This window comes from Leptosomus discolor, chromosome 6 (assembly GCF_034619465.1).
Source record: "Leptosomus discolor isolate bLepDis1 chromosome 6, bLepDis1.hap2, whole genome shotgun sequence".
In the NCBI taxonomy this organism is placed as follows: Eukaryota; Metazoa; Chordata; class Aves; order Leptosomiformes; family Leptosomidae; genus Leptosomus; species Leptosomus discolor.
The window spans coordinates 4,748,797-4,770,533 of record NC_141396.1 but is presented as its reverse complement, the minus strand read 5'-3'; the positions used below and the strand labels follow the sequence as shown (position 1 = coordinate 4,770,533).

Below are 21,737 nucleotides of genomic sequence, written 5' to 3'. Positions count from 1 at the left end.
CTATACACCTAACAAAACAAGATTTTCTGAAGACAGTGTCCCAACAACATGTTCAAAATGGAGGATACGAGATTGCACAGTGATATTACGGGCCATTGTGTCAGCCCAGCACCACGCCCCCAAACCCTTTGCTGCTTTTTGCATCTTCCACTATCACTAAACTTAAAGGAAACAGAGATTGGGCAGAAAAAAACCCCAACCAAACAGATTAAAGTCATTCTTAAAGTCATTCAATTAAATTTTCTATGTTACTAATGGAGAAGATGGGGACACAACCAGGAAGATGTCAGGAAAGGTCTTTTTCTCTCCTCACAAGCATAAAGCTTGTGCTTTGTTTTTAAGAAAGCATTAAGCTTCACTAATCCTGGACACTTTCCCATGGACTAGCTCTCAGTTATGATTGCCCTGGCTAGAAATGGGATGGTCTGCGTTAGCTTGCATGGATGTGCAGCCATTAACTGAATTTATACAACCCTAAATGTCAGGACACAGTGATTGTGAAGTAGAAGTGATTTATCAGAGGAGTTGATGAAACAATTTCTCAAACTAAATGTTTTCCCACGTGAATAATCTAAATGATCAGAAAGCCTGAAAAATCAAGGTAGTAGTAGTTCTTCAAAGTTACATGTGGTGTCTGTTAGCACATAAGGAATGAGTTGAACTGTTCTTTTTTCTCCCTATTATGGCTTTGCAGAGGTCTGGAATCTGCACCGTTGCTCTGCAATAGGGATTTCCATTAGAAATATGTCCTAATGAAAACGCAGGAACCTCAGTACCTCTGACCTTGGTGGAGCTGCAGTTTAAGCCTACATTACAGAGAGCACTGTGACCTTTGCAGAGGTCCTGAGCACTAAGGAAGTCTGTATTTAGGTACAGATCTCAAACCTCTACATCCTGAAGGTTTCTCTCCCATTTCTCACAATTAATTTTCCTTTGGGAAATCTCATTTATCAGTTCTCACAATCACGGAGGTAACATGATACAGCACATGAACACTAGAGGAAGAAATGATGTGAGCTTCATTTCTTATTCCACCTGCATTTCTAATAAAAATTATTAAAAAAAATGTTTATTAATGATCATTAATCGTCGTATTTTAAATAGCAAAGATTAGCAGGAAATGCATTCACAAAGTGCTTCTGATTGAAAAGAGTTTAAAAAAACCCCCTTAATCGTACCCAATTACCATAGAGCAGTAGTCAAGTATTTAACGAGCCCTTAGTGCCTTCTGGATGCAGAGCGGGAGGATTATATGATACAGATGTTAAGCTTTTCACTTTTGTTGATGGAGAAAGCCTAAATATCAGACAGTGGCATATGCTACTCTGCATAAATGTGCTTCCCATCCTTTTGAGAAACAGCCACAATTATTTCCCCCTCACATACTGTATCGCGTCCTGATTAATCTGTTGTGAAATGTTTTGCAATACACAGTAATTGCTCAGTTTTAATACGTGTATTTAAGAAAATGGCTTAACGTTGCCAAGAGCAACTCGCTGTGTAGTGTCTGAACACGCAAATCCAGCCTTGGAAACACTGGAAATAAAATGAAATTCATCTGTTCTTCGTCTTTGTGGTGTTCACCCAATGCAGAAACTTTGTATGTAAATTGCTGAAGAAGTTGCATTCATTGCAGTCCAAAATACGTGCAGGAAAGAACATGGCTGGGTTTCAAGGGCATACAGAGGTGTTTGATATCTGTGCAAGGTATCTGCGGTACACACACTTCTCTAGAGACTCTATGGTGCCAAAAAAGAATTAGAAAAGTCCTTTATAACTTTCCCAAGGCATGAGCAGTGAAAAGTTTGTATGCATGACCACTGCAAGGCCAGGCAGCAGGTGGATGAGGAGAGAGCTTCAAGTTGTACAGCAAAGAGATGCCACCCACACCAAAGGACAGCTGGGGCAGCTTTCTGCAAGTGATACATCAGTGTGTCACCTTCAGGTCAGACGTTAAGCAAGCTGGGGTTTAGGAGAAGAAAGTGCTACATGTTGATCTAAAAGGTAAAGAAATAGAAGAAGTGCAGTGAGCTATGCAACTCGATCTGTACAGTCATGGAATTACAGAGTGAAAAAATATAGGAGAAATTTGTCTGCAAATCTGGAATCATATCTGGACAACCCTTTACAAAGGTGCCATTGCTAACTATCAGCTGCAATACATATATATGTATGCATATATATACACCTGCAACAGAAAACATTCTCTTCCATTTGTCTAAATAGAGGAGAAATCTAAAACCACCCTGCAGGATGGAGGCTGAGCTCAAATGGAAACCACATCTTTTGAGGTTTAATCTGGAGTCCAAGGCGTAAAGAATTGAAAGTAAAAGCAATATTCCAGCATTTTTTGCAAAGACAATCTTGGAAGTCTTACTTAATGTAAGAGAACAAGATGTAAAGTGTAATGAGAAACATCATAAAGCAATAAAACAAAACAGATGAACGAAATCCAATATGCAATTGTTACTAGAAATCAAGATACTATTCAGCATCTATATTGTACACCATTACTTAATATAACTTAGTGTGACAGCTGTTAGTGACATGGCCAGTGTCATCTTTTCTGGGTCGATTCATAATCATGTTTCTTATTGCACTTAGGAAAATTAAACTCATAAATTAGAAAATTAAGCAGTCAAGCTAGCATTTAGAGGGTTTTTTTTTAGAATTTGCAGAAATGGATAGAAATGTATTGTCAGGCATTTGCCTTGTGATCTGAGAGTTCAATCTTTCCCCCTGAATTCACCCAGCACTTTTCAAGCTCCTGAAAAAATATTTGAAAAGAAAAGGTAATTCTTGGCTCTAGCCTCTGAAGCCTGGCCAGCATTAACTTTACATGGGCCAATGTAAAAACCATAAAGGTCACGTCCAAAATTTACAAATGTTTATGCAGTGAAACTACCTGCAAGTTACGAACACGAGCCAGCTCCAATAAAACATGGTCTGCACAGCCGCTCGCTTGCATCTGTTTGCCATTACTTCTGCAGTGGCTCCTATTGTCATTCAAGTGATGGCAGATGCACAGCTCAGTTCTTAATTTCATAGAATATGTTATTTAACTGATGTGCTTATAAAAAAGATTTTGAGCAGAATTTTGATGAATCAGTCTGATTCCGAGTCTGCTTGAAGCGTACACCCATAGAGATAACCGTGCCTACTGCTGTTAAAAATGTGCTTCTAATTAGGCTTTCCTGGAAATCAATACTCTGTCTGCACTAAAGCACAGGGCTTCCCCTTCGTGCTCCTTAACAGGGCGACAGGCTTGGGCATATGGTGAGCAATGCAGTCTGTAATCCTTTCTGGCAGCAGAAATGCCTATGGAGCCCATGCAAAATTTAAGTGCAAGGATGTCCAGGTCTTTTAAAGATAGGACGGTAGCAGGCAAGCAGCAGCTTTTGTGGCATGTTTTTACAGCTCAAAGTGAACGTGAGAGGGGGCTGATCTACGATGGAGTTCAGCAAGCAGGAGGCTGAAATCACGATTTTCTTAACAAGGCCCACTGGAATCTCTCCCTGGAGTCGCTGCTTCAGCTCTGACACTGGTTACCTGTGATGTTCGGCAGCAGTTTCCTGCTGACACCCAGTGAGATGGCAAAGGCTTACAAGTTCCCCCCTGCTAGCAGGTTTGGACGGGGTTGGTTTTCTCCTGAGAAACCATCTTGAATGTACCAAATCCATAAAACTAATATATTTCACAGGCACTTTTCGAAACCTCAGTAGTAAATGAAAATATTCACCAGGTAATAGAATCGCAGGATGGTTTGGGTTGGAAGGGACCTTAAAGACCATCTAGTCCCAACCCCCTTGCCATGGGCAGCGACATCTCCCACCAGACCAGGTTATTCCAAGCCCCATCCAGCCTGGCCTTGAACACTGCCAGGGAGGGGGCAGCCACAGCTTCTCTGGGAGACCTGTGCCAGTGTCTCACCGCCCTCACAGTGAAGAATTTCTTCCCAATATCTAATCTAAATCTCTCCTCTTTCAGTTTGCAACTGTTACCCCTCATCCTGTTGCTGCCCTCCCTGATCAGAGTCCCTCCCCACCTCTCCTGCAGCCCCCTTTCAGCACTGGAAGGCCGCTAGAAGGTCTCCCCGGAGCCTTCTTGTCTCCAGGCTGAACAAGCCCAACTCTCTCAGCCTGTCCTCACAGGGGAGCTGCTCCAGCCCCCTGAGCATCTTCGTGTCCCTCCTCTGGACCTGCTAGAGCAGGTCCATGTCTTTCTTACACTGAGGGGCCCAGAGCTGGAGGCAGCCCTGCAGGGAGGGTCTCACCAGGGCAGAGCAGAGGGGCAGAATCCCCTCCCTCGACCTGCTCTGGATGCAGCCCAGGATGCAACTGGCTTTCTGGGCTGTGAGCGGACATTCCTGGGTCATGGTGAGCTCCTCACCAATGAACACCCCCAAGTCCTTCTCCGCCCAGCCGGTATTTGTTCTTGGGATTGCCTTGACCCAGGTACAGGACCTTGCACTTGGCCTTGTTGAACCCCATGAGGTTTGCAGGGGCCCACCTCTGCAGCCTGTCAAGGTCCCTCTGGGTGGCCTCCCTTCCCTCCAGCACGTCCACTGCACCTCACAGCTTGGTGTCGTTGACAAACCGGCTGAGGGTGCACTCAATCCCACCGTCCATGTCTCCATTAGTGACACACTCACCTTCAGTCCTCTGATACTTGATGAAATGCAGTGAATAGACTTTCAGAAGGGGAAATGTTCCTCTTAGGGCACAACGTACAGCAGCCAGTGATGGCATCATAGCTAGCAAGGTAAAGCTAATCGCAGTTTCTACAGACACTTACTTCCAGCCACGGTATGCCAGGAGGCTCCATTAACCGTGCCATCCTCCTTTTGGAAATCCTCTGTGTGGCATGCTCTCCTTCTCGCATCTGTCATCAGCCGGTGCGTGGACGCGTAGGAATATGCCAGCCAGCGAAAGACGTGGTCATCTGGGGTAGGTGTGTAATCCTGGGTTTTCCACATAGATCGCACCATATCATAGGGGTACGCCACCACCAGCTCTCCTCCCTGCAGATTGCCCCCCAGCACAAAAGGGATTTTTTCCATCCATGCTATTATCGCCCGTGTCTCAACGGCCACCTGGGGAAAAAAAATAAGAAACAGCAGCTTTGATGCAACCTGTGAAATTCAATAATCTTGTTTCAAAGGTAGAGCAGATGCAGGAGTCCTGCTGTGAGTTTCTTAACGTGGTGTGAGTAGCCAGCACAAGAAATGTGGCCAAGGAGAAGGGCTTCTTTAAATTTCAGTGCTTGCCAGCTGTCCTCAGGAGGTTACTGGCAACCCATAAACCCTAACAAAACCTTAATGTCAATAATTGATGCAGCAGGATCGTCTATGGAGAGTCAAGCCAAGAGCAGCAACCATCAGAGATGCCAGACCATGACAATGCTCCGTGTGCCATCAGCTGAAACGAGTTTTTGAAACTGTTTTAAACACAAAAGTATCTAAAGCCCACGGAACTGCCACCGTTATGTGCCTTCCCTTCAAACTGGGAGAATCTCAACCACTATAAATAGTTGCCATTATGTTTAAAAGGCCATGCAAAAATAAGTTAAATTTTTGGCACTACAATCCAATAAATGACTTTAGCATAAGCTGCTGCGTTGGTTTTGCATATGCCTCAGCATTTGCTGTGTTGTTTCAGATAAGAATATATTTCAAATAGGAACAAATAACGAAACCCCAGGAGAAATCTGTATGGTGACTGAGTTTGCAAAGTGTTCATCTGCATTGCGGAACTAGGGAGAAGTCTGATTCACAGGGCTGAGCCCTGCAGTGCCTTTCTGTTTTTCTACCTGTTGCTGCCCATCGAGTCCTTTGGATTCTTACAATACCTGAGGGAAAAGAGGATCCTCCAGGAAGCAGTTCCCTTCCCAAGGGCTGCCTCTAAAATACAGGGGTGAACGGCACTTTTGTGGTGTGTTTTTACTCCCATTGACTAACAAGGAAGCCTGGACAAGTAGCTTACATCAGGTATGCAACTTCACCCACAAATTACTAATTTCTTAAGAAATATAAAGCTCGCTCTTTCAGCATGCCCCAGCCTTTGGGTTCCCCCCTCTCTGGCCTTACTCACGGTGGCATTTTCGGACAGGTACCAGTCGGGGATTGGGATGTGATGGTTTGGAACTTTTCTTTTACTTTTCTTCTGATCTTCTGACTCCCAAAGCAAAGAGTTTAAATCAGGAAAATTATTGTTGATGTCAATGCCGTCCTGAGTCCATCGTCCTAAAGACCAGCCCCCTAATTCTGAACCCTTAAATTTAAAAAAAAAAAAAAAGAAAAAAAAGGAAGAAGAAAGATAAATGTTCATTCAGGCTATGACAACCTGTGACCGCCTCAGCAAAGTGTTTGGGGACATGTCAGAGCTAATTCTATACAGACAAATGGAAGGATGAATTTTTTAATTAACTGAAACAAATAATTGGCTTTTTTTTTTGTTCTTTTTGTATGAAACCTTGAATGAGGCGAAGTAAAACCCATGAAAAATTACTTGGGGTTACCCAAAATATTCTGGTTTGTTTTCAAGGTTTCTATTTAAGATTGATTTTTCAATAGGGATGGCATATATTCCCTTCCATGGCTGTAAGTGTGATTTTGTACTCCAGACTTCTACAGACTGCCCTGGAAGATTTTCCAGTGCATTTGACCAGTCCCTACGATTTTTCCTCCTGTTGTCTGTCTTCTTCCAGACTGAATTATTACGATGCCCAACACATTGAGCTCTCCTTAAAGACGCACTATTAAATTTCAGCTGCAGAGGAACACAAATTTTCATGTCTTTAGCTTGGTTTCTCATGAGAAACAGACTGCATGAATTTTCCATTTTCCATAATGGTGTTCCCATTGATCTACACACTTCAGTATGGTTTGTTCTGGCAGACTTTGTGACCCTCCCTCCTTTCCATACACATCTTCCTGTTAGCCAATGTCACACAGAATACAGTTTCTTTCTTTCAGCTTTTTTTTTTCTGAGCAAAATGGTTTGGTGGTTTATGTTTGCTTTCATGTGGGTTTTTTTTTTTTTTTTGATTGTTTGGAAAATAGGATCATTGAAAAAAAATAATGACAACAGCAGCCTGTTTCACTCATCTAATAGAAACAAAATAATTCCTTGATATGTTCTTAATCATATTACCGCTTTATATGCCTTGTCATATCCATCCGGGTTGACTGAAGGCAGGAGGTGGATTCTGGTATCCTCAATGAGATGTACAATGCGTGGGTTCCCAGCCAGGTACTCCTGGCACATAAACTGCATTAACAAAAGGATTAGCTCACGTCCAAGGACTTCATTCCCATGTGCTCCTGCAATGTACCGAAATTCTGGTTCACCTGTTGAAAAGACATGGAACAGAAGTGTAGTCAGAGCAGCAAATCAAGCATCTAACCAAATTGCACTGATGTCAATCAGCAACATTTCACTTAAGGACAATTGGAGAAATACCTTAACTGAACAAATGATAGATGAAAATGAACTTTAGAGAAACAAGTACTTTCTGTTCCTATTTTAGAACAGGCTTATGTACCAGTGATACCTAAAGCCACTGTATAAAACCTCCAAACCCATTTTCCATTAAACAGATCTTTAATTATACCCACAATTTCAGCGTGTTACGGGTAGATTTTAAAAGTTCTGATAGTCTAAAAATAACATGAAGAACACATTGCTAGCTGTTCTTTGGGGCAGATGTTAAGGCTCTTAAAAGATAACCGTCAGCAACTGTACATAACTGATCTCTGACTTCACGCACTCCTTTTCCTTCGCTAATCAAAAAACAGGTTCACATATTTTTCAAGGTTATACTGAATGCCACAATACTTGCACTCAATTACAAAATGCTGGATGAATAGGAATAGTGCCAGCTATTAAAAAAAGCCCCATAATTTAGTCGTCTTTTGTACAAATAACACCTACAAACATCAATAGGCCAGCCCCTAAAGGGCCAAGCTAGGGCTTGTGTCTGGATCCACCCTCCCAGTTTGTCTGGACCATGATACACTCCTTGCATGTTTTCTGCAAGACTCTCAAATGTAGAGAAGTGGACAGGCAGATTAGATTAATTATTCTGGTGTTAATACCCGAGATTCAGACCGCAGTCTAAGATCAGCCACAAGTCCACTGAGAGATTACACCTATTGTGCTCCATTCCTTATGGCAAGGTGGAGAGATGTCTTAGGAGCACATCACAGCACTCTTCCTTGGGTAGGATGGACACATATCAGGGTGTTTATGGACATGGCAAAGCACAAGATACCTTTATGCCAACAACTGCTCCAGGCGCTCTTACAGTGAGATCTTTATTTTTCTCCACAGAAGGACAAAAGACTGAATGAGTTTCTGTTCTGAAGAATTATATCACTGTAGGAAATTGTACCCCAACACTCACCAGTGAAAGATGATTTGACCTGACCTTGCCTGCAATGCATTCACCCCACATAAAAAAGGTAAATTTCTATCCAAATCTACATGAATTCCCACAACTAAGATCCATTCCCCTGTACTAAAATTAATTTTGTTATTGTAAAGAATAAAACTTATTATCATTAAAGAATTTAATCCCACATTCAAAATGCCTTCTATTTGTGCTTTCCCTCCTCGTCCAAATTTAGAAATACAGCGCTGAAGTTCCTCCCACATACATTTGAAATCTTTGCTGCTGTGAATACAACGCCATCAGTGATAATTACTGCAGATACAGAGAAAGAGGAGGGAAAAAAAAAGGCAAATCCCAACACCCTTCAACAGAATTAGTTAGACTAAATCCTAACCAACTTCGTGTTCTCCTGGGTTGTCAGAAATCTCGACAGCGTACAGCTTTAGTCCTTGGTTGCTTTTTCCGATATTGTAAATTCTTGTGATATTGGGGCACATTTTATTCACAGTTTTCATCAACTGCCAACAAAAAAAAAGACATATATTTAGACAATGCAGCATCAAAATAGATCCATTTTTAATTATTTCATTCCAAATTGGTAATGACAAAACCTCTTCATTTTCTTTTCTGATTATTTCTTAGTTGTAAAAGCTTTATGTTTAGTTCATGAATTTATGGCTCTGCTATCACACAGCAAGCTGGAACAAGCTGAATAATGTCTGCTGAAACAGTACAGCACAGGTGAGGTTCAAAATCTTTCTTAGCATGGCATGTATTTGTAGTATTATCGGAAAATTAAGGAATCAAGGGGGAAGTCCAATAGGAATAAAACCAGCAAAAAATACTAGAATACTATCAAGAGGTAGTAAACCACATTTTTAATACATTATGCAAGGGAGAGTGATTAGTCACCTTAACACTTCTTTCTACACACTTTGTGATTTACTCCAGCTAAGTGACTTGAGGTGACCCAGGGCATTAGTGGCACTGCAATGCATATACCTTACAGATTGCCACAGACACACTCTGCCCAGCAAAGCAGACTTCTCTCTCCTTTGCCCTATGCAGCAGCAACTTAATTCAGAACAAACAGAGAGAGAAGGATATAATCCATTTAAACACGATTTTCCCAGTGAATTCTGATTACACCTGCCTCTGCCGAGGTTGAAACCAAGCCCGCCCTTCTTGTATTACAATGGGAAATCTCATATGGGAAAATCATTAGTTAAGGCAGCATTGGTGTGGGCAAAACAGTGAATATATATCATATGGATGACTCCATAAACAAAGCAGGATATACTCCTTCAGTAAATAAGAGATTCCTCAGAATTAGCTTACTAAGTTTCGGCAGAAAGTAGATCTAATCACGGAAATGCCAAGAGCCCATCTGCAGACATTGTTCCCATCAAAATCTACTCTGTTCACTGTTTCTGCAGATACTGAATGACATAGCCAAAATATAATGAAATAGCCTTAGTGCTTACTAAGGTCCATACGAAAGGTATAGTTCTGTTGAAACCAACGGAGTTACAGAGATGTCATCCAGTTAAGTATACCTGCACTCTAAACTGTCCCACAAACAAATACTTTACTTCAGATGAATGTTAAAATTTACAAACAAGACTGTAAATCTACATGTTAATAACAAGAAGTTATCAGAAATTATTTTAAATGACACAATGGCAGGGGGTTGGAACTAGGTGATCTTTAAGGTCCCTTCCAACCCAAACCATTCTATGATTCATTCTATGATTCTAATTTGTCTGTCTCAATTTTTTTTCGACTGGAAGACATTAAAGAAAGAATAAGGTCTTTACTGTAAATTGGAACCCTAGTGACTATTAATTAGACAATCTTTTCATAAACAAGGGTGCATACATTATTGAAGAAATATTGTAACATAACAAAACTCTTTCCTCACGTAGTGTTAATTTAGAAACAATATTGGATGTTCACGAGGCTGATGATTTAAAAAATGCAATAATTAGATGTGTCCGATTCCCATGCCACCATTTAGCAAATCTAAGTAGAAACACAATTCACATTGGGAAGAACATCATTAAAATTCCTCTCATAAAAGGCTTCACTTCTATTTATAATCATGTTGCAAAGAGACTGAAAAGATGCTATTTTTGTACGTTTGTTCATCTCACACATTGGTTTTATACATATGAGAAACAATTGCTTCTGCAAATCAGCACTTGCCTGAAAAATACAGTCAGTTATGCTCTTTCAGTGTATTGTCTAGCTTCATATCTACTTTTTTTCACCACTTTCATCATCATCATCGGTGTGCTGGTATTATGGGTACCCAGCTATTCCCATGGAACTCTTTTAATGTTCTGTTCATACCTCCCAAGTGGGTATGTCACCGTTTGTTGTCCCAGTTGAAACACAGAGGTGAGGCCAGAGGGCACTTTTACATCTGTGTTTGATTTAAATGAGTCAGTTACTGACTTTTTGAGACAGACTGCCCTAAATCTTCACGGTCAACCTGCTCATTATGAACCAAAGTACTATCAACGGATATGGAGCTATGCACCTCTTGCTAGAGCCTCACAGACCAAAAGTTATCCAAGGTCTGCTCTGTGGGGATAATTAGTTTATGTCCTACTGACAAGAGGATGAAACGGATTATTATTGGATCAGATACCACATTTTTCTCCAACAGAGATAAATATTATTTTTTTTCACTCTGCCAGTGGGTACAGATATTGCATTAAAAGGTCTATTTTACCAGGATAATAACAGCTTTCTGTAATGTATAAATAACATTACTGTCTCAGACCTGTGTTTACTAATTCCTCTCCTTACACCCTCTTCAAACTGCAGGAAACTCCCCCCTGGCTGATATCTCGCCGCACCCATGCAGCTCTGCAAGATGTGAAATAGGGAAGATGAGCCTGTCCTCTCAGAGCTGTCTCTGAGATCCAGCTGCAGAGCAGAAGCTTTCCCAACGTGCCTGGCACTTCAGTCCACACAGGATACCCAGAACATCGATTTAGGAAAGTGGTTAAAAGGATGTTAAATGTTCATTAGTACTGAGAAACATGCCTAGAACCAAGTTCAAAGTATATTATAATCAGTGAAAATATTTGTATTAGCCTCAGTAAACTCCTCATCATCTCTTTAATTGCAAGCATGTGATTACTTTCTGAGGCGAACAAAGAACCTTTCCTGAATTAGGGCCTCTGTAGTAGACTTCACTGTGGCTCTTTTGATAACAGTATGGATATAGTAATGTATTTAAATGTTTATATGTAAATACAATACTGAAAATGAATGTATTCCATATTTGCTTTTCTCATACCCATTTCCTACAAACAGCACAATAGGTCACCTGAAATGTCACAGTGTTTTCTCTGCGCTTTGTACAAACTGTCAAAGACAATTGATGATAACAGTCAGGCAGGGCTTTATTAACAGCCAGCAGGACTGTAAAACACTTTCACAATCACGCTCACTAACAGTTCGTATTTGACAGTTCCTATTTGTTTGTCACTACCAATTATTTACCCTATTAGCACCCTGGAAAAAGACTGCATGCAGTCTTTGAAGAAGCCCCACAAAACTGGTCTTTGAAGGTCCAGTTCCTCCATTTTGCAGAAAAGGTGTATTAAATGTAGGTCTAAGTGCCATCTACATGTAGAGGAGGCAAAAGCACTCCCAGGCAATGCCTTTCAGGTTAGGACTGTTCTTTATCCTCTGTGGAGATCATAGAAACATTTAGGTTGGAAAAGACCCTTGAGATCATAGAGTCCAATATTAAGCTAACACTACCAAGATCTCTGTATTTCTTGTCCCACTGTGAACCAAACCAGAAACTCCTTCCTTCTTGAGCTTGGTGGCTATCAGATAGAGGCTGTCATCCTGCATTGCATGCAACCTAGGATGTTTGCTGTGTATCACTCTAGGCTTCTACGTTTGGTTGTTTCACCCTCAAATAAACCTCTTCAATTGGTAATGTATACAGTGCTCTTCAATGTTCTGTATTATCGTGACATCACATCCATAAACACAGCTGACCACAAAGAGCAACAAGACTTCAGGGGTGCTTGGAATCTTGCTTGTCACATCCAGTTAAATGGATTTCAAGATTAACAGTCCTGTTTCCTAAGAAAGATATGATCTGGGTTTGTTATTTCAAAGACAAGGTTGTACTGAAATGTCCATCCCGAACTATGTCTGGGGATAGTTATCAACCATTTTTACAAGTTCCTATACAGCATGAATACTTCATGTAAATATTTTGGACTGTAAGACAATCCTGAGTTCTGCATACAACATACCAAGTGTTACCATCGACTGAAAGAAGAATCTTGAATGCTCTTTGAAAAGGAAAAAAATGGTACTATGAATTTCGTCTTCCTAAACAGAGAGGTTTATTAAAATAATCTGACACAATGAGAAAATCCTTCCCTCTCACAAATACTCGACATATTGCTATGTAATGTAATGCATCAAAACCTAGCCCAGGGCTTACCCTCTCCTCCTCCTTCAGTGTTTATGAAAAATAACTTCAAAGAACAGCGTTTTTCTAACATGGTTGGGAGAGAAGTAGCTAACAAAGCTGACAATAATGCACAATATTTAAAAAAAAACCCTTAATTTGGCTCTGGATATTGAAGTTGTTGTTCCATTTCACACTCAGGAAAAAAAATAGTTTTGGGGATCTAAGACTTACTGTAACTCAACCTGCAATCTTCTGCCTACCAGCTGCAGAATCCACTTAGAATCCAATGAGGTCTAAATAAATTAATTATTTTGATAAAGAGAAAACCAGAAATTAGGAGAGCACGGTCAAAGACAGTTCACAACTGGCCAGCTCTCAGCCACAGTAAAAAATTTTCTACTTGTATGACAAGTGGAAAAACATTCTGTTTTAAAGCTGCAGGTTTTTTTTTTTTTCCCCAAGATATTTCTAAGCTGACCAACCTGCCTTTCTGCAATGAGAATATAAAATACACTTTATTTTATTGTTTTTGACAGTAATTATGCCAATTGAGTTTCTACTTGTCTAATCTTTGTGCTAAGAAATATAGGCCGCGAAATCTCTACCGAAATAAATGTGTGACTCAGTACACAATTGCTCAATAAAAATGAATGGTGATTCATGCAGTATAAATACACTGAAAATTCAGCACACAGCAAATGATTCACGCACTTCAAGTCCAAACATATTATCTTTATAGCTGAAGAGGAAGCAGGCAGAAATATTTCTTTAGGACAACCCACACCTATGCCTGTGGTGATATGAAGCAAGATTAAAAACAATAACAAAAACAACTACAAGGTTGCCTATTTGAAGTTAAAGCAAGAAGATTAATAAGGCTGGTAGACTGAAAATTATACTAACGGGATTTTTGTAATAGTGGCTTTTTGGTGAGTTTTTGCTAATACTCACAACTGTGAATACAGAATTGGACTCTTTATAGTTTATTTTGATCATCCCAAACAACTGAAATCTAGGAGAATTCTGATGGCTAAATGTGAAAGGAGAAACCACTGTAACATTCACCGCTCAAATACACACGGAAGGAAAATGATGGCACATTATGTGTAAATACTCCCTCTGTCATGTAGTGTCACCTGTTTAAGGTTAGATGATGTACAGAGTAAGACTTTGGGATTTTAATAGATGGCTGTTTTTAATAGATTAAAAAAAAATGAAATAGATTGCAGACATCATTTAGTAATATTTTTAATAGGTAGAATTTGGATTCCGTAAGAGCTCAAAAGCCTGCACCCATCAACCTTCCATTCAGAAGGTCACACACCAGCCTCTTCTCCTACCTGCCTCATTTCCTTGTAGTTGTGATGCTTAAAGTCCAGATTATCTGTGGTTGTCATTTCATTTCTTCTGTGATAATAATTATTTGGGTCTGAGAAAAGAAATAAAATAATTTTCATTAATTTTTACGAATTTCAAACATAAACATGCTTAGCATATAATGCATGCAAGGAACGTGGAAATCTGAATTCCACTGTCCTATATGTATTTAAAACAGGTTTTCAAAAGCATAACTCAAAGAAACAACAAATCTGAAATATTTCTAATTACTGTACAAACAACTCATATAGATCCAAACAGAAGCAAGGAGGCAGCAGGCATCGGCTTGCTTGGCAGCTACTCTGCATGAAAAACCAAACTTCAACAGAAAAGCAGAAAGACATCCTTAGGTTACAGAGGAGGGCAAAGACCCTGGAAAAGGATGAGTCAGTTGCAAGATAAAGGAGTGAAAAAAACTTATATCAGAGGAAAAAGCCCCAGCAATTGTTTCATTAATTTACTATCTTTTAGTTTTCTTGATGAGTATTTTCAGAGTCTATGCACTGCTTGCAAAATACAGAAAGGATCTACTGTGCATATTAAACATTCCTGATTATTTTGCTAAACGTTTTTTTGTGGAAGTCGGAGGTCTTTGTTACTTTAAAATTAGCATATTCATTTCTATATGGGTATAACTTACAGTTCGTGTGGTTTGAGGGAAAATACGTGGAGAGAACAAAAATCTTTGTTTCCTTGACTTTCCAGGCCATTCACCTGGAAAAAACCTCAGCTTTATATTTCTTGATATATATGCTCCTTACCTAATCTATTATGATTTATTTTTGGAGACAAACAAGTCTATTTGGAAAACATCGGATACATTCCTTAATTTGCCATAACTGAGAAGTTTGGAATTTTGAGTAATTGTTTGTCAAACCAGTGGTTTGTCGGGCTTTTATGAAAAAATTTTTCCCTTCGTACAAAATTATCTTCATTTCGTTTAAAATTATTGGAAAAGAAAGCCAAATATGAAAGCATAAATATCACCCTGTCTTACTGTGACACAGCCAAAAGACAATGTACCTAGAGAAGAAAAATTATTTTTTTAAACAATATCACCTATCAGTTGTGGTTTGGGGGTTGGAGGGAGACCGTAATTATTAGTTGGAATAATACGTAGGTACTATCCTGCAACAACAGACACTTAATGAAATTATAGAAAATTCATAACACTTGACAGGACCTTATAACTTAACATTTGTAAGCTTCATAATTTTGATATTAAAACCTTAAAATTCTCAAATTTGTTCTTCCCATAAAATTCTATTTTTTCTTTTCTTATGTGGAAGGAAAGAAAAATTTCAACTATTGAATTTATTTATGAAATAAAACCTGCAAGTTCCATTAAGCTTCACTGTAACATCGCCCATGTTCTGTAGCACTTATTTACTCTTCATTTACATGTTTCTCTCCACTTCCATTCCCTAATCTACAGCAGAAACACTGGAAGGTCAGTTGAACACTGCCTTACAAATATGACTGAAAACCGTCAAAAAACCATCTTGCCTCAACGAAATCTGGTTGTTCAATGCAGTCTGTGCTTTCCAGTGAGAACTTACTCTATAATAAGATCACCTGGAAATGGATTCGACTTAGAGCCTCATCACATAAGGAAAGATTTCTTTGCTTGTTGGAAAAAAATATTTTGAAGAATCAAGAGGGTTAAGTTTCACATAATTCAGCTGCATTTTTAGGTCTTCTTTCCAACGTAACTGCAGGTTAAACTGATGCAAGTCCACTGACAAAAATGATGCTGCACTAACCCTGCAGATGACTCTGGAATGCCAGACCCTTAAAAGGCAACTCATGTTAATTCATAGAAATTATTCATTAATATATTGACGGCTGAGAAATGGAAATCATAAAAAACCTACTTCTCGAAAAAGACAAAGTATTTAATGCCACACAGAATATCCTCAGCATTGTAAAAATATCCCTCTGCTGTAAAAATATAAAACTAAATGTCATAAAACTACCAGGATGTTGAAGGCTTTCTCTATCACCACAAGCCAAAATATACAGCAACAGATATTTTTTCCTAATACTTTAATCCCATTCCTTTCAACGTCTGGCGCTTTTTCCATACATCAAACATCAATATCATGGGAATGACTGTGAATGCTGTAGAGGTGGTGGAAACTTAAAAAAAATTGTATAGCGAGAATGATCGTATCTCTGGTCCTTCCTCAAAAGCAGTGCACAATTCGACAGCTGCCTAGAGAATTAACACTCCTATTTCGCCAGGGTCTACTGTGAGTCTGCTTGGAAAATCAAAAGCTAAAATACAGAAAGGCATACAAGTCTTGTGCACATCTGGTTAGATCCACTTTGGCAAAAATTACTTTCTTTAATAAAACAGAGTGTAAGAGACTAAGAAACTCAAACCACAGAAGAATTAGAGTTGAAATGCGCTCGTTTATTCATGGCACTACCTCAGACAGTCTTTCTTTCTTCCAAGGAGAAAAGATCCTGCAGAAGTATGACACTCCCATTTATACAGAGGAATATATTAGTTTATTCTGCCAGTAATCTATCTTTATATTACCAGTAGATTTCATTAAGTTTGCAGGTGAAAGTAGCTTGTTAACTTCATACTTCTCCTCTTTGTAAAGACAGACAAATGACTAGGAAGCTCTAAAATGTCCAACCACTTTCCAGCATGAGAGCTCTGAGGACTGCCCATAAAAAGTACCGGAGAGGACAGATTGCTCAGCCGTTTGACAGATAAGTGGGATTTTCTGTTATATTACAGCTCTACACAGCTCCTTAAGCAGTAGAGCCCTGATGCATTTCCAGTTACTATGCTGACAATAATGTGTGTTGGTCTTGTTTTCCTCCTTTAGATTTCAGTGTTCTTTACTGGAAAGGTATGAAGTGAGCTTTGCAATGACCCGAAGATGGAATCAACACAAAAAAAAAATGTAATCAAAATACTCCAAATCGACAAGAACATGAAGTCATTCCAAGTGATTTAGAGAAGTTTTCAATAAAAAGAATAGTCTGGTCTAAATCCTTTAGACTGTCTTAAAAACCTCAACGTGCCATTTTGAAAATGACTGAGTTTTTTCATTTCGGTGTAATATAAGTGAATTTGACTTGTCTTCACAAAATTGAACATGTCACAGACAGCGCACATGTAATCTTGAAAAAAATCCACTGGCAGACATATCAGGTGATTGCAAGTTTTTTTCCACATGGTCTGTTTCATGACAGTCATGAGCATTAACATCACACATTAAATCAACGGTGAAATAATGTTCTGCAACTACATATGGATTCTTTTCTAACTTCAACTAATTTCCAGTAAAGTGTAATAAACTATAATAACGTGTGAAAAAAACAACCTGCAGTAGTTGCTTTTAAAGGTTTTCTACCCACATTTGATGTTTCTAATTATTTCCTCCAGTGTGATCTTATTAATAACAGTGATTCTGACGATCGGTAATACTTCTCTGGAATAGTATACACTTCATTGTACAAATAAAATATGAAAGAAAAACTTTTAATGACACCCACTGCAATGCTGGCAGATGTTACACATCTGTCTTCATGAGTATGGAGAAACATAGTAAATTGGCCTTTCCCAGGAGGGTTATTGAATTTGGTGTCATTTTTATTCCGTCTTTGCTCAAGCAAACTTCAAAAAAGTTTTAAATTGGCCAAGATTAAGTTTAGCTTTGCAATGTTAAAAGCAGAACGCAAGGACAGACTGTCTAAGCCAAAAATTTACTCTCACAAGTAGTTCGCTGAATTTAGTACTGCTGTATACACGATCACCTATAATGGAAGATTCTTGTAGAAAGTCACAGTTCTGTACAAAATGAGCACATTTCTAGACTTAACCAGGTAGCCTGGCAGTAAGAGACAAGCAATGAAAATCAGACTGAATGATGCATCCACTGCAAAACACAGTACTCCATTACAGAGTAGTTAAAGCTCATTTTCTATCTTGGGTTGAAAGTGATGGCATAATCACGACACCAATGATAGTTTTCTATATAAGAATTATTAAAAATTAAATTTCATCACAAATTTATTCCATTAAAATAATTGCCTATTGCCTTGAATACTCTACAGTATAAATAAATGCATGAAGAGCTCAGCTAATTTTCTCTCTCCTGTCTCTGGGTACTTTTGATCATATGCAGTTTCTTTTTGCTTTTCCTTAGGTTTGAGAAAGAACAGGCAAGGAAAGTACATCCATCCCTCTGAGGCAATTGCGAAAGATTGTGCTTGTCAGTCGACAGCTATGTAAATACCAACATTTTTGGAAACTGGAGAAGGAATTAAGTGCTGGTGCTTTTGTCCTCTTTTTCCCCAGTGAGAAATGGCAGCACTGATCCTCTGCTATAGGTAGGATTTTCTGGCATCTTTCCTCCACAGCGGAATGTTTTTCCCTTGGTGAAACAGCAAATCACTCCTGTTGCCTGGAAGACGGTACTGACACAGCTGGATAAAACAGCTTTCTTTGTACAGCTACTGTAACAGTTTAGAAAAAGTTGTTTGTCAAAACTAGCCTACAATACAACAAAAGTGTATGTTATGAATAACAAACAAGCATTTCACTGATAATAATTACAATCATCTTATATAATACTGATTAGATAATCAGTAACTTCTCTGTTGTAATTATCTAAATAGGGTTTTCTCACAATTTGTCCAACTTTTAGTGCACCTAGCGTATGCAGCAGTTTTGATTAACACAGTCCTACCCACAGCAATGGGTCCTAGCTGTCTTTAGCCATTGCCATCACATTCTGCCGGTGCTAACAGGCTTTCTTAGAATATTAACATCTTATTCAGGTTTCTTCTTCATCTGGTATTCCTTTCTTACCCTCCCTTGTGAGCCTACGTGATGGAAAGCTGATACAGAGTACAGACTGAATGCAAATCGCTTAATTTATTCAAGGATTAATAAAGACATAAAACCTAACACTACAAGTTTAAAAGACATGAAAAGAAATTCAGTCATGAAAAATGACTCCTTCTCTTTCAGACCCACTTTTTTCTTGGGATATTTTGCAGTGCCCCATCTGCCCGTGCTTTGCCATTGCCTTAGGAGGACACGGTGCAGGGGAGCTCTAAAACATGACAGAGCTGCTCCTCCTGACATCTTGATTTCCTGCATATTCACTCTCAAGGTGCAAATACAATAAAAATACTCCAGGTATTCAAGGAAACTGAGCATCACATAACGTTTTTCATGGGTCTTTGGAAAGGATAGAGGTGCGTGAACTGGCAGAGCTCCACCTCCTGATTTTGATGACTTTAGGACACTCAGTTTTATGGAGGAATCCTCTGTCAGAAAAGAACCCTTGATTTCCAGTTGCACAGTCAATGCAGTGTTTGGCAGTGCTATCAAAGAGGCTGGACCCATGGCCAAGCCAGTCAGTTGCCTGACTTGGAACAAATAAGATGACACCGATGAAGGGTGAAGAAGTCCAGCTACAGGGAACTGCAAAAAATAACTTATGCCCTACAGGAAGAAAACGTGCATGGAAAGGCCTCTGCAACCTGGGGAACAGCTTTGTTTTGAGTGCCTTGCGTGCGATGAACAAAATGAGCTAGAAGAAAGAAATGTCAGTTCTTTCTGAGCCAAAAAGACGGGTCAGCAGCTTATCAAAACCTATTAGTTCTTTCAGTCCAATTACATTTTGAATAAACACACCCCATTCCCATTGTGTTTCTCAATGAATGATTCTGGTATTTTCTTTCAGGAATAAACTGAATCAGCCACCGCAGGCAATTAACTCAATAAATGACTACCAGGAAGAAGCACTGGTGCTGTTTCCATGCTAATCCAAGACCTGCAACAAGCTGTAAAAACATTTATTGCAACAGTGGTGGAAGCGTGGCTGTGTTCTTAGCTCGATAGCACCTTCACCCACTGATACAGCCCCGTGAAGCTGAAGGGTGACAAATGCTGACACTGCAAAGCAGAATTGGGCCCCATTTGGGTGTATACCCAATAAGAGTCTAGTGTAAAGACCTGCTGCACTTAATAAAAAACCACCTTTCCAAATATTGACATTTTTGCACTTTCCTCTTTAAGTACAGTTTTACAGACTAGAAAAGGATTGTGAGAATTTCCCTAGAAATTGGTCTCCAAAATGGCTTGATTGTCATCTCTGTTATTCCCTGGAGACCGCCATGTGTGTCCTGTATGCCAGTAAAGTCATAGTTATGAAGAAAGCTACAGCCTCACACCCAGTGTTGTAGAGAATGGATCCTCTGCAAAACCATGCAGGAATCTGGGAGCGATCACTGCTCTCTGACAGCCCGCTTGTTCATTCAAGACCTGAGGGCAAATACTGGCTCTGGAATTGCCGCTCCCAGGTAAAAGGTACAATGGGAAACAAGCAACCCACAGAGATGGAGTTTTCAAAATCTATGGTTGAAATAAATAAAAATCCTACTGAAAACATGAATATTCATGTCATCATGGTCACTGCCATGAATCTATTTGTTACCCCCAGAAAAGCAGTTGTCTGAGCACAGCAAACTTTCACTGCTTCATGGTAATACACCTACACTCTATGTTTTATGGCATTGCTTGCCCCATACTTCTCTTTATCATTGAATTACCCCTTCCATGCCCCAGATTGTTTTTTTTTTCCATGAGTATTTATACATCTAAACGACAAAAATCAGGCTACCTCTGCTTGGCATGTGAAGACCCTACATCAACAGTGGAATTGGAGGCCGCAATTCTCTGTACAGCAGCAGGAACAGTTAAAGCAGTAATGATAGGCTCTGGAAAGGCAGTTCTCTTTCTGGCTCTAGTATTCCTGAAAATACTATTCATAGCCCCCTGCAAAAAAAAGACAGAGCTATCCCCAAGGTGCCAGAATTTAAGATCAAAGGAAAAAAAAAACCCAAACAGATGAATGATGTGGAATGAGTAGTAGGCAACTTAGAAAAGGTTTGAACAAATATTTTTTCAAATATTTATATATATACATACATATGTAGACACAAATCCACCATAAGACTATTTACAATATGCTTAATAGAAGCATGGCTTTGCCATAAATTGCAGTATTGAATGTCCTTTTTTTTTTTTAAGTGGCCTTGTATAAGGTTTCCCTTTGTATAGACTGTTTAGCAAAGATCTACTTGTATTTTGCACTTGTGTGATAAGAGAAACAGCTAACACCTGAAGCTCATGCCAAACATCAGGTTGTGTCTTTTCCAGTCTTTACCAAGGACAGGACCATTTACCTTCATCTGAGAATTTCCAGTCATCGTGCTGGATTCAATAACATTTGAAATTTGCTAAAAATTCTTTACATCCCCAGCTCTCCTCCCTCCCCCTACAAGATAAGCACCAGTTCAGTCACAGCATTTGCCTTCACATTAATTCAGAGAAATCCTGCGGCCTGTAAAATGAAATAAAAATTCTAAAAAAATATTTAAAACTCAGACTACATAATTATAATGGTTCTTTCTTGTCTTAGAAGCTTAAGACTTCTGCAAGCACCTGTTCTGATACATAATTCTATTGACTCCCCAGTAC

General features: G+C 39.3%; 1 protein-coding gene across 1 annotated transcript in view; it reads right to left on the bottom strand.

Moving 5' to 3' along the window:
* CPXM2 (carboxypeptidase X, M14 family member 2) overlaps positions 1-21,737 on the bottom strand; it is a 76,431-nt gene that overhangs the window by 6,458 nt on the left and 48,236 nt on the right. The window contains exons 6-10 of the mRNA XM_086466511.1: positions 14,185-14,273; positions 8,786-8,909; positions 7,152-7,348; positions 6,090-6,269; positions 4,795-5,092 (exon numbers count right to left, since the gene is read on the bottom strand). Coding sequence (XP_086322637.1) covers positions 4,795-5,092; positions 6,090-6,269; positions 7,152-7,348; positions 8,786-8,909; positions 14,185-14,273 — 888 coding nt within the window. The remainder of the gene's footprint in view (positions 1-4,794; positions 5,093-6,089; positions 6,270-7,151; positions 7,349-8,785; positions 8,910-14,184; positions 14,274-21,737) is intronic.